General features: G+C 46.8%; 1 protein-coding gene across 1 annotated transcript in view; it reads right to left on the minus strand.

Moving 5' to 3' along the window:
* The window catches only part of GALNT17 (polypeptide N-acetylgalactosaminyltransferase 17), a 440,387-nt gene that overhangs the window by 112,241 nt on the left and 310,273 nt on the right, over positions 1–17,873 (minus strand). Inside the window, exon 6 of the mRNA XM_040973781.1 lies at positions 844–961. Within this exon, the coding sequence (XP_040829715.1) occupies positions 844–961 (118 nt within the window). The remainder of the gene's footprint in view (positions 1–843; positions 962–17,873) is intronic.

Genomic DNA, 17,873 nt, shown 5'->3' on the forward strand with positions numbered 1-17,873 from the left:
GAGCCCTGCACAGTAGTCTAGCGGCTCAAGGCCTTGCCTTACATGTACCGGGATCCCATATGGGTGCCGCTTCATGTCCCAGTAGCTCTGCTTCCCATCTAACTCCCTGCTTGTGGCCTGGGAAAGCAGTCGAGCACAGCCCAAAGTGTTGGGACCCTGCACCTGTGTGGGAGACCCAGAAGAGGCTCCTGGCTCCAAATCGGCTCAGCTCTGGCTGCTGCGGCCTCTTGGGGAGTGAATCAACGGACGGAAGATCTTCCTCTCTGTTTCAGTATCTGACGTTCCAATAAAAATAAATCCTTTATATACATATATACATATATATCTATATCATATATATACATATATGATATATATTTATATATAAACATATATATTTATTTTATATAAATATATTTATGTATTTTATATGTTTATTATATATAAATATATTTTTATATATTTATTTTTATTTATTTATTTATATAAATGTTTATATATTTATTATATATATATATGATAAAATCTAAATCCATGGCCTGGTTTAACATGTTTAAGACCAGAGGAAAACCAGGCATCAGTAAGAAATCAAGCTCCCCAGCTCCTGTGCAGCGTAGGCCACCAAGGCAAGAAACCAAACCGTCAACCTTCAGAGAAAGCAAGGCCCAGCTTCCTCCCCTTTAGGATGAGTTGCCATCCTGCTGGGATGCCCACTCAGGAACAGTGGAAGGATAGATAAATCTGCCCTCGAACTGCTGCTAGAAGCAGCCTTAAGGTGACCGCCCAGAGTCACCTCACAGATGACCACACAGCTCTGTGCGCTAACACGGATAAGTGGAGAGGCAGGGCCACCATGCCACAAACCTTGATTCCAAGTTCGATGTTCTCGCCTCCGTACACATCCATCCCAGGATCCAGGAGACCGATTTCACCGAAGAACTTCCTGTTGACCACGAAGGAACAGCCAATCATGGCAGGTGTCCTGCGGGAGAGAGGAAGAAGCTGAGTTCGTGGAGGTACCCCACTCACAGTCACTTGGTTCTGTTTTAGTCAATCAAGCCACTCCACTGAACGCCTTGGTTCCCACATCTCCTCTCCACGAGGCTTTTCAGTTACAAATAAATGCAAGAAAGGAAGGAAAGGAAAAAAAGGAAGGAAGGAAGGAAGGAAGGAAGGAAGGAAGGAAGGAAGGAAGGAAGGGAGGAAGGAAGGAAGGGAGGGAGGGAGAGAGGGAGGGAGGGAGGGAGGGAGGGAGGGAGGAAGATCCACTAGGGCAGCCGAAGTGCCAAGGGACGACCCTCCTGGTGGACTGACTGATACCGATCTACCTTGGACAGCACCTGGGTGTGTGCATATGGGAAGTGACTCTCCCTGTATTCTGGTGACAGGTCATGGACAGGGCGAGGGGTCCAAGGCAGTCTCAAGGAAGTGCAGATGTGGGAGCAAGACCCCTACCCCAGAGAGCAAAGACTTAGCATGCAGGGAAGCCAGTGAAAACAAGGCCAGATACCACGGTTCAATCTTTATATGACGGACGAGAAAGGGAGTGCTGGTCTTTGGAAGGGAAACTCAGAGACAAAGCCACTGGGATGCAGAAGGATCAATAGCAGATGGCAGAGAGATGTCCTATACCCACAGACAGGTGGGAGGCGTGAGGACAGCTCTAGGTGGACCCCAGTGTCAGCCTATCATCTTTGTGTGAACTCATATACTTGGTGGCTTTTTGACTCAGTGACAATCAGACAAAAAGCACAGTAGCAAATACGCCTACATGGGTAGATGTACAGGGATGGATGAAAATACGCCATTCATGCACCAAGTTCATGAACTGCTAAGGACAGGCACCCAAGTGGCTTGCTACATGTTGTATTATATCATATGTGACAGTATAGCATCAATAAACTGTTTATGGGTCTTTTCCCCCTGTTTCTAGATTTTATAGGTAGAAGAATCATAACAAATTTTTATTCAGCCAATATTTTTCTCAGCATCCACCACATTTAAGAAATTTTCCTGGTGTTGGAGAGGGTATGGTAGTGCAAGACATACATCCCTTTTTGAAGCAAAGAAGAGTGAATGCAATACTATGATTATCCATTGAGGTAACTCCACTGAGCAGTAGAGGTATGCCAAGATGGCCTGCTCAGAGTCACCAAAAGAATTCAACACCTGTATGAATTGAAAGTCCTTGATTTTAGCTTGAGAACCTTTTCAGAAGAGCCTTCATAGGAGAACTTGGCATGCCTCTCACACTGCCTCAGAGCAGAAAGGATACTGCCTTAGCTGGTGAAACACCACCGGGGCTACCAACAACCTTATCAGATAGAAGAGGCTTAAGCTGCAGTGCCAAAGACTGCCCAGTCTCCCACCACCTGCTCATTCTGATTCCTAGCTTGTCCAGTTTTCTCCTACCATGGAATACGTCTCAGTGCCTGAGTCCATCAAATCATGTTCTCCATGGAATTCAGAATAGAGACAGATCTGTGAGCTAGAACTGCTTGGTCTTGCACATCGGCTGGGTGAAGGGTGCCATGCTGGAGCACCCATGCAGGCAACTTCCACAGGGCTCATTGAACCAAGGGAGGAGGCAGACACACCATGGAGACATGAAGCCATTTGAGGAGTGGCTACTGGACACTTTGGCTTCCAGTCTGCTGAGAGATTAGGCTCTGCTGTCTGCCTCTAGTTTCGTAAGAATCTTTTCCATCATGTGGATTGCTTTTTCTTGTCTTTGATGGAGTTGGATTAGGTTTGTATTCCTTAGAGCCGAATGCTAATGATGATGATAAATGCTATTTTCTCCTACGTAGCCACAAGAGCAAACTTAAAGCCGCATTAGACAGCCAGGAAAGGCCAACAGCCGGGAATTTGTTCCTGGAGAACGAAGTCAAAGTCTGCCGAAATGATGGAAACATCTTAATCATATCTAGCTTGGAGTAGTGAGGAGCACTCCAGGGCTCACTCAGGGGATGCTGGGGTAGGTGGGTCGGCAGGAATGTTACCTCGGCTTTCCAGAGGCTGTGAGCACAACAAGAGATTCCAGTAAGGTAGAGCAACCTCCACAAAGCCTGTGCCTGGAGTCCCAAGACATGGAGCAGCAACAAACACATGTAAGTAAGACTCTGCCCTCCAAGCACTCAAAGGCCAGCAGGGAAGCAGACATCAAGCAACAAAGACTCCCAGAGACTGATCGAGCATCCATCAGCATCAGTGTCATCCCAGTAACTGCTCAGGTATTGCAGGTCCCTGGGCAGGAGTGCAATACAGCATTAAGACACCATTTGGGACACTCGCATCCCACATCAAGTTTCTGGGCTCAACTCTGCTCCTGATCCTGGAGGTTAGGGAAGCAGCAGGTGATGGCTCAGAGAGTTGAGTTCTTGCTCACCCACATGAGTGATCTGATTGAGTCTCCTGTCTCAGGCTTTGCTGTTTTGGGCATTTGGGAGGATGACTGGGTCTCCCTGCCTCATCTCTCTGTGTGTCCCTGCTCTTCCCCCCTCAAGAGGAAAATGCAGATTCCGAGGTCCACATCCATAACCATGGACTTCTCATTTACAGAACTGGCTCTCAGTTATTTGTGTTGATAAGCAGCAGAATCATCCTGTGGAACCTCTTCCCTTGCTGCACGTCGGGACCTTCTGAGAGCAGAGAAGTCATCCCTGGAACTGCTCATTGCATTCCCAAGAGCTGGTGCCTTGCCTGCCACAGAAAAACAGACACTTGCTAAATACTGCTGAATAAATGAATGAGTGATGTCTCAGGGACCTGGCAGAAGGCAGGAGTGTGTGTTCTAGCTGGAGCTGGAAAGAAGGTAGAGAGGCAGGAAGCAAGGGAAGGAGGAGGTCAAAAAGATGAGAGCAGCAAACAAGCTGCTCCCTCCTTCCAGATCCTTCTAGACTTGCCCTTTTTGTGATGCCTTGTTTGATTGTGCTTGGTGCTATTCTGCAATTTGGGCTGTTGAGAAGAAATCTTGCCCGGGGGACCTGCCTTTTGTCGCTCTGCTGGGCACAGCTCCGGGAAGCATCTGCAATTGTGTCCACATCACACTTCCTGGGAATTCTCACTGCAGAGTGGTGAGGATCCCTTGGGGCATCCCCACACAGGTCAAGCATGGACAGAACAGCTGCCAGCTGGCACAAGGGGTCACACGAAGTGACTGCAAGGCCAGGTCTCTGCCTGTATCCTTGGGTGGGGCTGTCAGAATCCAAAGACAGAGGCCCAGGAGGCTGCTCTGCAGGAGTGGAGACATGGACGAAACATTAGGGGATTATTTTCTGTTGTACCACGTGATAAGCTCCCTGAAAGGTCAGGCTCCAAATTTGCCACCGTGTCAGGAAGAACACGGCAGCCACCAGGAAAAGGAAAGACTGGGTATGCCTGCGGTGAGTGCACTGAGCTGCTATTTGTGAAAGCTACATCCAGGACACCAGTTCAAATTGTGATTGTCACACTTCTGACCCAGTTCCTGCTAATGCACCTGGGGAAAGCAGCAGAAAATAGCTCAAAATTTTGGGTGTCTGCCACTCATTGTGGGAGACCCAGATGGAGCTCCCAGCTCCTGAATTTGGTCTGGCCCTGCCCCAGCTGTTGAAATCCTATGGGGAATGAACCAGCAGATGGATGACTCTCAATCTCTCTCTCTCTCTCTCTCTCTCTTTCTCTTCTCTCTCTCTTTCTCTCTCTCTCCTGGCTTTTCAAACATCCTTACTTAAAAGAAAGGAGGAGCCATAACTATCCCCCAAGATGAGACCTCGGGAGGTAGCCTCCCTTCAAAGCAGGGACAGAAAACCCCTTTCCTTCACACTCAGCACTAGAGGGCCTCCCCCATGGCTCTGAGAACAGGTAAGGCTCCTGGCAGGTGGGTAATGGCCAAGTGGTGAGCTCAGGAGACATGAAATAACCAGTTTTACCCTTGGCCAGTACAGCCACTGTGGCTGCTAAACTCAGCAAATGATGACTTTGAATTTTGGTTTGCACACAACCCAGACATTCCCTCTGCAGGCAGCCAGAGACAGGTGCAGAGTCAGGCTGGGGAGAGGGTTTGTACAATAGGTGGACACCATCTGCCCCGATCTAGGACCCCCTTATGCCAGTGGCAGAACAGCCAGTCTCGTCCTTAAGAACCAGTAACCCCGGGAGACAGATGCGGCCCCATATCTGCTTCAAGATGTCCCCAACACCTGCTGAGCCATGTGAGCCACACTCAATAGCACTTTGGTGCCACTGAGATCTGTGCACGTAAGCCCACAGCCTCATTCGTCAAACTCAAATGCAATTGCTGCCATTAGTGCAAACATTTCCATTCAAAATCATTCAAAAATGATAATCATATTAAGGGATCTGCCAACGTCTAATAGCTCTATTACAGAGGAGAAGAACAGAAATTAAAAATAATTGCTTTCATTGTTGCCGTTACACAAAATATATGTAACACACACAACAGTTCCCACTGAGAGGGAGAGATGAACAAAGGAAGACAGAGATGGTGAGGAGAGGACTGTCTCCCCCCAAATTTCCACTGAAACAGGAAAGGATTCTCCATACTCATCCACTCTCTCTGCATAGACAACAAAGAGGCCGTCTGTATTCAAGATCACTCCCCTTCAACAAACACTTTCATGGCTCCTTATTGTCTGAGTGAAATGTGTGTTCCTCCTTGGCAATTCTGGTCTTCTCACTTCTGCTCCAGCCATCAACCCAGTGCTCTTCGTGGCCTGGCTCTTGCTGGTCCTTCATGGTCTATACATTGTCTCTGGAACTGTGTCCCAAGTTATGCCTTGCACTTCCTTTACCAGAAATACCTTCCACGAGACCATCTGCAGCAATCCAAAGCCAACTGCCCTTCCAAAAAAATGTCTTTCTTAATACCCATTATGTTACAAAATCATAATATATATCTTTCAAATATATAAATAAAAATATACATCCTTCAAATAGATATAGATATAAACATAGACAGAGCCTAAACATAGTCTACAGCTGCAGCACCCCAAACGTACCCGATCTTGTCCGATCTCAGAAGCTAAGCAGGTTCAGGCCTGGTTAGTACTTGGATGGGAGACAGACACACGAGAAAACCGACCTCAGCAAAATTGAAAATGAGGATCGTTGCCTGTTGTCTAACTGCAAGCACTCAGTTCTCCTATCACCATCGTCAGATACCTCTAAGCCATCCATGCTTCTATACCCTGGGATATCCAATCTGTTGGTCCTTCGCCCCTGACAATGAACTTCCCTGACTTTAAAGCCATGATCAGATCATGAGGGTCCCAGCATCATCTTCTCACTATGCTTTCCTCAGCTGGCAAAACCCAAGATTGGTAGATTCAACGCTCAGCATATGCCACATCACACTCTCTGCACGTAGCTGGAGAGATACACAACTGCGTGGGCTGAGTTTGCTCTACAGCCGAGTCTATGAGTCCTCAATGGGTTCTCACTGATGCCCTCCATCACGTTACAGGCCCAAGGTACCCCTCTCTCATTCCCCTACTGAGATCCCCATACCTTCTCTTCCCTCCTCTCATCTCCATCTCTCCTTCTTATTCACTCTCACTTAAAGACCTGGCTTCCCACTTGCCCAGGAAAATGGAACACAATGAGAACAGCCACATGTGACACCTGGACCCACACACACAACTGGTTTCTGCACCTGTCTTCCTCCTTGTTGGCTGCAAATGTGCCCTGCACTCCCACAGAAGAGTCCAGCCTTTCTCACTACTCAACTGCCTCCCTCCGGCAACTTTGTTCCATGCAACAACAGCTCAGCCCTGGAATGAAAGGGGGTGGAGGGAGGGGAGGGTCCTCCCAACAGCTTACATATTCTAGAAATTTCACAAATCCAAGTAGAGGTTAGTAGAGGTCAGTGACTCTGCAGTTAAGGCACTTCTTGTGACAACCTACCTCTTCTAACAGATTGCCTGGTTTGAGTCTTGGCTCTGCACTCAGTCAGCTCTGGGAAGGCTGCAAGTGATAGCTGGGTTGACCCAGCTTGAGTCCCAAGCTCCTGGTCTTGGTCTGTCCCAGTCCCATCTATCTAGCTTCCAATCTCACCAAGTGTCCTCTTCCTGTCATGGTGTCAGCCACCACAACAGATGGGGCCACTCAATTTTTGCACTTTCAGCCTCTCAAACTGTGACTTGAATGAACCCTTCTCCTTAGGAAGTACCCAGCCTCAGGCACTTTGTTCTAGCAACAGACAAATGGGCTGATATTGAATCTCGGTGCTGGTGTCTACCCCTGGTTTGATCATGCCATCTTTCACTCCTTACCCAGCCCCTGAACCCCCAAGCCCCAATCCCACTCTAGCTCACTAGAAGCCCTGGGTTTGCTGTGCATCTTCTCCCTGATTCCAGCTGGCCTACCTCTGGGATTGATCACATTCCCTTAGCAATGTGATGTAACAATATACAACAGTACCGAGTATTGTGTGTAATCTAGAGATGATGAAAAGTAGATGGGAAAGTGCTCATAGATTGTATGCAAACACCAGAGCCTTGGATGTAAGTAACATGAGCATCTGTAGATTTTGGTGTCCACGGTGATCCTGGCATCTATCCTCCATGGTTACCAACAAGATGACTGTACCGTAGGCTCTTTGGGGAACATGTAACTTAGTAAATCTTCATTCACTATTTCAGTGCATTTGGTGATAATGTCATACACTATGAATTCATTCTATAGCACTCATTTTTATTTATTTATTTAAGGTGGGGAGGGGAGAGAGAAAGAAAGAGGGAGGGAGGGAGGAAGGGAGGGAGGAAGAGAGAGAGAAACAGAGAGAGAGAGAGAGAGAGAATATGCTTTCATTTCTCAGTTAACACCACAATTGCCCACAACAATCCCTTTGTGGGGCAGAAGTCAGGAGCCAGGTACTGAATCCCGTTCTCTGTCATGGGTGGCAGAACTCCAATTCTTATGCCATCACCGCTGCACCCCAGGGTTTGCCGCAGCACAAAGCGGAAGACCAAACCCAGGCATCCCAACTTGGGAGGCAGGTATCTGCCTCTTAACCACAAGGACAAATGCTGGGACCCCCTTTCAAATACATAGATTAACAGCCTGATGCAGCTGAGGCTCTTCTTCAGTTACCCATTGGCACAGGCAGTGGCACAGTGAGTCAGCCAAGAGACAAGGAGAGAGAACCAAGTGGGATCATCTCCTCCAGCCTCAATGCACCCTTACAAGTCATCACCGGAACAAGTCTTCATTCCTTCTAATCCTCTAGCAAGCCCGCCATTGCCTGGCTAAGGAAACTGAGGCTTTGCGTTAAAGACAAGCAGCCAAGGACAGGCATGTGCTGCATGAAGTGCAGGGCTGGGAGCAAGCTGGTGGTGTATGACTCCATGCCCCTCCCAGGTACCCCGTCGCCTCCCAAACGAGATCATCTAAAACCGGCAGCAGCTGAGAGCTCTCACACTGGGTGGAATAAGTGGTCCCACTTTGAAGATTTCTGGGAACGTGCAGCTGCTAAACACTAAAAATATAATTTGGGGGAAAGGAGCTGGCTGGCTCACGTAGAATTCTCAACTGGCGCCGTAGAGTAATTTAATACTCAGAGTTCCATTTGCCTCCGCTGCACATACAAATACCAAAAGGCTAAGTACCTCTGCCTTTTTAAAAATCAAATGCCGTAGCCTACACACAAAAGATTTCGCAAGGAAATAGGACCCAGAGGCCAATGCTTTGCTGTTAAACGAAGGAGGTGCTCTCTCTCTCTCTCTCTCTGCTTTTGCCACTGAAAGCTGAAAAGATAATTCATGAGGAAACAGCAACTTCCTGTGGATTGGGGAGGGCACTGCGTGGGCATTCGGCTCTTTCCTTTCGGAGGAGAAAGGAAATGCTCATCTCTCATGGGTGTGATTTTTCACAGATGCAGAAATGCCAATGGGGACTGAAGTTGTCAGTCCCAGCCGTGTTTCCCTGGCTGACGATGCTGCCTGGGCTTGCTGGAATAAAATAAAGACCATACCAGAGCTCTCTGAGTGAGATGTTTCCCATAAGCAATTTTTTCCACGTAACACTTTTGTTCTCTGCTAATCATATTTTCTTTTGGCTTTGAGGACTGATTTGCAAATAATCCTTTGAAAGGTATTTTGGTAAAAGCACAATGTTTCGTAAGAAGGAGTAATACATTAAGCCATTATCAGTCATCAACATTTTGCATATATATATATATAGTCAAACATGTGTGTGTGTGTGTGTGCAGAAAGATAAAAGTGTCTGGTGAGCTATCTTCTTCAAAAGATGTATTTATGCAGAAGACAGTACAGAAAAGAAGAGATGGGAGGGGTAGGAGGGCAGGGAATGGAAGAGGAGAAAGTAGGAGGAGGAGAAAGAGACAGAGTGACAGAGAGAGGGATCTTCCATTTGCTGGTTCATTCCCCAAATGGCTACAACAGCCAGATCTAGGCCAGGCTGCCCTCCATCTGAGCCAGGAACTCCATCTGGTCTCCCACATGGATGACAACATCGCAATCACTTTGGCCATCATCCACTGCCTTCCCAGGTGTGTTAGTAGGGAACTGGATCAGAAGCAAGCAGGTGGGACTTGAACCAGCATTCTCACATGGAATGCCAGTTTCACATACAGTACTTTAACCTGCTGTACCACAATGCTGGCCCCTAGGTTAGCTACCTTGTAATCTGAGCCATGGATAGGTGAATATTTGGGGAAGAGAAAAATGAGGGTCTTGCATGGATGTCAGTAGACGCTACTGCCTGTTTTTGCCTAGCCAGAGAGCTAAGAATGATTTTTATGCACAATAGTTATCATCAACATAATAGCCAACCCTGAACCTTCATGAAGCGAAATGCTATCCCCACCTTCCAAAAGAAATCCAAGCCTTCTTATCAGTAGACCTGAATCACAAGAAACTGTGTGCATCGTTATCACATTTTAAATTATGTCCAAATGTGTTTGGAAATTAGTCTTAGCTCTTGTTTTTAAGCACCATTACAATAGGCTTGATTTTTGTCTCTTGGCTCACAAAGCTTACAATATTAAACCTTGACCATTCATTCACAGACATGTCTGACAAACTTCCTTCTACGCTGTGATGGCCTGGAGGAAACCACAGATTTCAGGCAGATGACAGCATAAGGGGCGGCTGGCAGGAAGGGGACTGCAAAAGGACAGAGGAGGAGTGCAGGCAGAGAGAAAGACTTGGAAGAGAGATCAGGTTCCTTCGCATCTGCACAGGGAAATGGGAATTGCCCCCAACTCTGGGGCTAACGCCCCAACGTCTGTGATAAAGGCTTTGGGCTGTGCCCTTGAACATGGCATTCTATTAACAGCGGAAGAGGGCTGGGTTTGCACAGAGAAGGGAAGTTCTCTGACTGGGTTCTTCACCCTTCCACGAACACATAGGTCCTCAACCACAAAATGACATTCAAAGTCAACAGTTAGGAGTAAGAGGACAAAGTGGCCTTTGGTCTAGCATGAAAGATACTGGTTAAGGTGCTGGGATCCCATTTCAGAATGCCCGGCTTCCAGTGTCAATGCCAGCTCCCCACTCTCGCTTCCTGCTAATGCTGACATGGAAGTGACAGCACGAAGGGCTCAGGGAACTGGGTCCCTGGCACCCATGTGGGTAATTCGGCTTGAGTTCCTAGCTCCTGGCTTGGTCTGTTACAGGCATTTGGGGAGTAGATCAGGGGAAGGAAGCTCAGGGAGCCTGTATGTCTATCCATTTATCTCTGTGTGTGTCTCTCTCTCTGTCTCTCTCTCTCCTCCTCTCCCATCATTTCTATTTCTTGCTCTCAAAGTATTTTTAAAAAAGAATAAGATGAAGGCCTGGCATTGTGGCATTGTGGCTAGCATCACATATGGGTGCTGATTTGAGCTCTGGCTGTTCCACCTTCAATCCAGCTCACTAATAATGTGCCAGGGAAAGCAGCAGAAGACGGTCTCATTGCTTGGTCCCCCTGCACCTGCACAAGAGACCCAGAAGAAGCCCTGGAATCCTGGCTTCTGCCTCTTACAGTCCTGGCTACTGCAGCCATTTAGGAGGTGAACCAATGGATGGAAGATTTCACTCTTTCCCTTTTTCTCTCTGTTTCAAATAAACACAAAGACTTTTTTTTAAAGAATAGGATGACAAAAAAGCAAGAAGAATGGTGTCAAAAATAAGTTTAATGTAGAAAATGCAGACTTTGATATATTATAAATTTAACAAAGGTAGACCACAAACTCAACTCAGCTCTCTTGTACTCACTGCAAACAAAATCATTGGTCTTTAGAGTTTAGAATTTTTACTAAGTAAACTTACTTGGCCACTAAGCCCTAAAAGAAAATTTTTCTACAAAGCAAGTTGATGAACATTGTCCTTACAACAACCATGCTTCAGTCAGTCCAGCCAAGTCCACAGCCCGTTCCCACAGACGTCTGCATAGGCCCACGGTGCTTACCCAGGGCCAGTCAACTGACAGCATTTGTTTTCAGACCCAAATGAAGCCCCCGCAAGAACCCAACTCTCTGATGGCTCAGCTTTCCTAAGGGATCCATATGGAACAGAATAATCTCCAAGAAATTAGCCACATAAAATAACAGAATACATGATTTTGAAATGAGTGAATGAGCTCTCCTCTTCTGGATGTCTCACTTTACCCAGAGGCGGTCAGAGCCTTGGAAAGGGTACAGGGGTCGCAGCTGGGATGAAGCAAGGCGGTGGAGGAATTTGCTGTTGTGATTATAAAACCCGATGGCCAAGGCTGACTTCCGAAGCAGCTGTGTCTGGGCCCAGATTTCAGGGACCTGAGACAAGACAGAGAGAGAGAAGAGAGAAATCCCAAAGCCCCCCTTTACAGCTCAAGAATGAGTCAGATGATGGGGGTGCTGTGGTACAGCCATGGCTCTCCATGCTGCCTGTCTTGGGAGCTACCTTGCCTGGTGGCTGCCTCACCTGGAATTCACCTCACCTGAGGATGACCTGGAATTTTTTTAAAAGATTTATTTTATTCTTATTGGAAAGTCAGATATATAGAGAGGAGGAGAGACAGAGAGGAAGATCTTCCATCCTCTGATTTATTCTCCAGGTGGCCACAGTGGCAGGAGTTGTGCTGGTCCGAAGCCAGGAGCCTCTTATGGTTCTCCCATGCGGGTTCAGGGTCCTAAGGCTTTGCGCTGTCCTCCGCTTCAGGGAGCTGGATGGGAAATGGGGCCACCAGGATTAGAACCGACACATATATGGAATCCCGGCACGTGCGTGCAAGGTGAGGAGTTTAGCCACTAGGCTATCATACGGGGTCTGTGACCCGGGATGTTTTAATGATCTGTGTCAAGACTCATGCCCAGACTCATGACTGGGCCACACTCAACCTTGCTTCTCAAGTGCAAACCAGCTACAGAGCCACTGCCACTTAGAAAGTTCCAAGACCCCGAAAAGGCAGATTCTTCCAGACTTGGGAGCAAAGTCTGTGTAGAGAGACAGATACAGGGGGATTTATAGCTTAGGTTACTGCTCCGGTGAGAATTCTAGGAGATGGGAGATTCTGCATACCAGTTAGGAAGGGGAAAGAGACCAAGTCGCTGTCTTAGCCTCCTGCTGGAAGAAGAGCTGGGAGCAAGGAGGATGAATGCCTTGCGCAGCGCCCCTTGTGGCGAAGCGGAACTGTGGGAACCATTTAGTCAGAGACCATATCATAGCATCCTCGTTGTTGGCTCCCCCAGGGAAATGGGTGGCAAAAGGCGGACCAGGTTGGTTCAAGAAGAGCCAGGGTGGTGTCTGGCACATCAGGTTAAGCTGCCACCTGCAATGCCAGGCTGAGGAACACAACTGAAGATGGCCTGGAACCTGGAGTCCCTGCCAATCACGTGAGTTCCTGACTCATTGGCTTCTGTCTGGCTTCGGTTGTGGCCATTAGGGGTGTGATCCAACAGATGTTAGATTTCTCTCTGTATGTCTCTCTAACTCTGCCTTTCAAATACATTTTTGAAATTAATCTTTAAAGTAATTAAGCTCTAAAAAAAATAATCACAAGTTTCTCAATTCTTAGGTTCCTAAACTATGGTTTCGTTCCATTTCCAAGATCTTTTTGAAGTAGCCTTGAACAGAAGGGATGAAAGTCTTCAATATGAACCTAGTCAAAAAAAGCCAAGAAGGCCCCAGAGGAGGGGGCACAGCCAGACTCCTGGCCCGTTGCCCTGAAGCAGCGGCAGCCCCCACACAACCTCCCCCCCACCCCGCTCCTGGGTGCAGGGATCTCTTTGAGATGACCAGCCTCTCCCAGTGCCAGCATTGCTCACTGTCCTAGAAGAGATGAAATTTTCCATTGTCGACAACTGCTTTAGAAATGAAGAGGTGGGTTCTCTTGTGCCTCCCCAGTGAAGATGAGGGCCAACGAGCAAGCGGCATTCAAATGCAGAGAAATAAAATCACCCTTCTCTACACCCTGGTGACAACTAGAATGTAAAATGTGCTCAGCTGCTGGACTTCAAAGAAAAACAATGAGTGATCTCTAATCGGCCAACAGAAAACCAGAAGGAAGGATGAAAGAATCAAGCACTGACATTAGGAAAAGCAACTTGCCTGGAGAGTAATTGGCCATCCATCCCTTGAGTTGGAAAAATGTGCATGTTTTTACAGCCTGAAACTCCACTCCCAGGAATGTACCCTGAAGGGTAGTAATGACTTCTGCCTCTGAGAATGTCCAAAAACAAACACAGAGGCAACATTATATGTCATGCATGATGTGCTCCAAGGAAGGTGAGAGTTGACGTCACTGCTGAGTTGCTGCCTGGGAAATTCATATCTTCCATTGAGTGCCTGGCTTTGAGACCTGACTCTGTTTCTGATTCCAGTTTCCTGCTAACACATGCAGGGAGGCAGCCGTTGATGGGTCAAAGATCCTGCTCCAATTCTAGGCTCCTGGGGTGGGTTAGTTGTGGGAACTTAGCAAACCAGAAGATGGAAGGTGTTTCTCCCATCTCCTTCCCTCTCCGGTAAAAACAAAGCTGAGAGTCCAAAAAAAACCCCAAATGATCATTATAGGGTTGATATCTGGTTGAGAACAGAACAGAGAGGCAGAAAGAAGCCAGCTCTGAGGTTGTTTCTGCCCCGAGGTGTGTCCTAAGCTGGAGAGAGCAGTGGGTGCTGAGTCGTGTTTCTGCTAACTTCAAAACACCGGAGTCCAAAGTTGGACTTCTGTGTGCACGACTGATTAGCAACCTGGTAAACCAGTCTCTGTTTTCTGGCTGGGATCTAAAGCAGGTCTCTTGTCCTTTGTGAATAACCACAGCCTGGAACCAGCATGACCTTCTAACGGCCTGTAAGTGTGTATGGCCTTTCCTCTGTATGGCATAGAAAGCCTTACATCTTGAATACAACTGAAAGGTGGGGGGGACTCCTGGCATGCCTTCTACCCTAGCAGAAGCAAACTGAATCCTCGGCTGTAGGCACACAACAGAATCCTATGTTTCAAATGAGTTAAAACTAAATCATTTGTCTCCCAACAGCTAACATCTCTAAAACATCACACAAGATGACTACCATCAGCAGGAACCATGAGCATCAAGGTTGAGCTGTGGAAATGGCAAACGTGAAGGGAAGCACAGAGCAGACATGACAACTGCCAGACAGCACCGCACACCTCTGTCCACTGTGACCATTTTGGCAGGAAGTTAGAAAAGACACAAAGGGACTCCACAAGCTTATTCAAGGATGAACAGTCCAGAATAAAAACGTTCATTCCTTGTCTCCTTCTCTCTATAAGTCTGCCATATTTATATATAATGAGTTCAACATATAATATATATATGTTAAGTTCAGTAATTAAAATGTCTCAGTGGATAGTTTAATGGTAGATTAGATACAATGGAATAGATAGTGTCCAACTAAGGGAGGCAAAATGGAGAAACAAAAAGATGGAAAACCCACAGACAAAGGTCAAGACACAGAATACAGAAATAAGGTCTGACACTTGCTTGCCAAATCCCAGAGCAGAGACACAGAGCAGAGACAGTGTCTGATGAGATCATGGCTAAGAAAGCCCTTGCATCGAGGCAGGGAGTCAACCCAGAGAATGAGGAAGCGCTGAACCCCCAAGCAGACTACTCAGAACTGAATCCACACCTCTACAAATTACAATTAAACTTTCAAAAACTTAGACAAGTCTTATCATCAGGCATTCAAAATGTGCTTCCATAGAAGAATTTCAATCAAAACCTTATCATAATGAAAAAGTAAAAATCTGGAAAGTTTTCATCACCAGTAATATAGCTAAGTATATTTCAGCATATTCTTATCATAAAATGCAGCAGCTATAAAACGTTGTTATAAATACTGAGTGATGTAGGAAAGTTTTTGTGTCTTAATGCTGACAAGAACGTCAAAATGCAATTGTATACACATATAATCTTTTGTTTCAATAGATGAAGGGTAATACAAAGCACTAGATTTAAAATATAGCCCGTCATTATAGTTAGGTTGTGGGTTGCTTTTATTTTCTTTCAATCTTTTATTGCCTTTACTATGAACTTTGACTTTTCTAATCTGGGAGAAAACATGCCTTTTGTTCCGTGTCATTTAAAGAAGACACGTCAGCAGTGACGATTGATCTCAGGTTCAAATTGGGGCAAGATGCATCAGAGTTAGGAGTTCAACTTTGCGGATCACAAGGCCGATCATTCTTTTGGAAAACTACGTAGGATGTGTGTGTCCTGAAACATAGGCAGGAGATGAGTCTACATTCAACCACAGCAGTGGAACCAGATCACAGACAGCCGAGGACATCACACAGGAGGGGACTCCCAAAAAAGTGTGGATACATGCAATTACAAGGCACATTTATTTCTCACTTTAAAATGAGTCTATGTTAGTTTTAATATATGTATGAAAGACAGAGGACTGGGAGGAATCTTTTAGGATCGCTTCCTAAAAGCTCGTGACAGCTGTGCCTGGGCCAAGCCGAAGCCACACATCAGGGCCGCCATCTGGTTCTCTATGTGGGTGTCGGAAACTCAGACACTTCGCCCCTCATCTCCTGTCTTCCCTGGACCATCAGCAAGAAGCTGAACTGGAAAGCAGAGGTGGGACTTGATCCCAGGTACTTTGATGCAGAACAGTGGCATCCCAAGGGGCAACTTAACCTTCTGTGCCACTGACCCTGAGTGTATTTTGGTGCAAAAAAAAAAAAAACCCACTTGAAATTCATGTATAGACTTTTTTTTATATATTTATACCATGTGAGATTTCCCTGACCTTATGGATGCTCCCATGGAGACAGTCCACCAAGCTTTCTCTCTTAAGTTTCCACTTCTGTTCTCCCTGAAGGTCTTTGAATAGGCTGGGATTTGATTCTCCAAAAATATTTTCAGGGTCTTGGGCTTGTTCCCCTTCACTCCTGGGCATGACATACACCAGCCTATGGTAGTTAAAAAGTTTTGTTTTTTTTTTTCCCCTAATACAACTCAAGTAGAAAAAAGTAAATAGGGACTCTCAGTATAAGACCAAGTCTTGTAAAGTTGTATATCAGGATCTTTTCTATTTGTCTGGAAGATGATTCCTTCCATCCCTTCTAGCTTCTGGAATTCCAAGAGCAGGTGTCCAGAAGGACTGGAGATCCTGGTCCAACAGACTTGCTAGGATAATAACAGCAGCATCATTGGAAACAGGGACAGTACCACTAGTGCCTCCCTGAAGAGGATGAGATATTGATGGTGCTGGTTCCAGAGGCCATGCAAACTCCAGGGGGCTTCAGAGGCGTGGAAGCTCAGCCCTTGCTCACACACACCCTGTCCCCGCCTTCCTGGCTGCATGCCACCAAATGCAGCAGTCATTTTGCTAGGAGGCTCGTTCGCTGATAATTACAGATGTAACACGTAATTTAGCAATTCTCCACAGGAGCAAGCCTATTGTTACCTTTTCCCTTAATGACTATATTCCTTCCCAAAGTGCCTGTGCCAAGAAAGAGGAGCCGAGACACCTATTCTAAGTGCGGTGACCCCGGCTGGCTTTGCCTCCAATCACTACGCAATGTTCTCAATGCTTTCTCATAGCCGCACTCTAGCAGGACAACTCGAGTTCTCTGAAGGCCACTCATGTCCTCTACATCTGCCTGGTGGATTCCAGATTCCTGGGGATGCTCAAGATGAACCCAGATCCAACTCCTTCCTATTCCTTCCCACACCTCTTTTCCACAATCCTCCTCTGAGAACTTTCTGCTCAATTGCTCTTTTAGGCTGCCCCCTGCTGTCTCCTTGCAAGTCCCTTGTGTATGATAGGACCAGCTTCAGTCCCGCTGTGTCCTCTCTATGAATCCTTTGCCAACAGGACACAAAAGTTCTCAATGAAGTGAGTATCCATGGTCTGGCACTCTCCTTGGACAGGTGAACTGTTTTTCAATGTCTCCTGTCTCTCTGTCCCCTACCTGTCCGTCCCAACACCGGGGCAATGGTCATTGTGCCCAGTGATGGGCCATGGTTTGGGGGTTGGGGAGCTCTGGGGTTCCAGCAGTGGGAGATGTCTTTAGTTTGTTTATTGTCATAGAACTGTATCCCAGCTCTCATGTTCATCCAACCCTGGGAGGGGGCGGGACGAGAGGGATGGGACACTAAGTTAACTTTGACCCATGACACACTGGGGACACGTGGGAAGGCTGGGGGAACTTTGCAGAGAGAGTGTCAGGGGAGTCAGTGCGAAGCTTGACTTCCATAGGATCCTAAACTCAGAGTTGAGAGAGGATGCATAGGTTAGATGTGAATACTACAATATTTTCTGAAAAGGACTTGAGCACCCATGGATTTGGATACCCATAGAGAGTTCTCGAATCAATTCCACACAGACACTGAGGAGTGATCCTACCCAAGCCTCAGATCTAGTGACAACTCATGTCAGGGTGGCCTCGAGTTTTTCTCTTCACTGGGTTTGATCATCCACTAATAGGAATCTGGG

The sequence above is a fragment of the Ochotona curzoniae genome, unplaced genomic scaffold (assembly GCF_017591425.1).
Source record: "Ochotona curzoniae isolate NIBS_2020 unplaced genomic scaffold, NIBS_Ocur_1.0 contig_2321, whole genome shotgun sequence".
Classification (NCBI taxonomy): Eukaryota; Metazoa; Chordata; class Mammalia; order Lagomorpha; family Ochotonidae; genus Ochotona; species Ochotona curzoniae.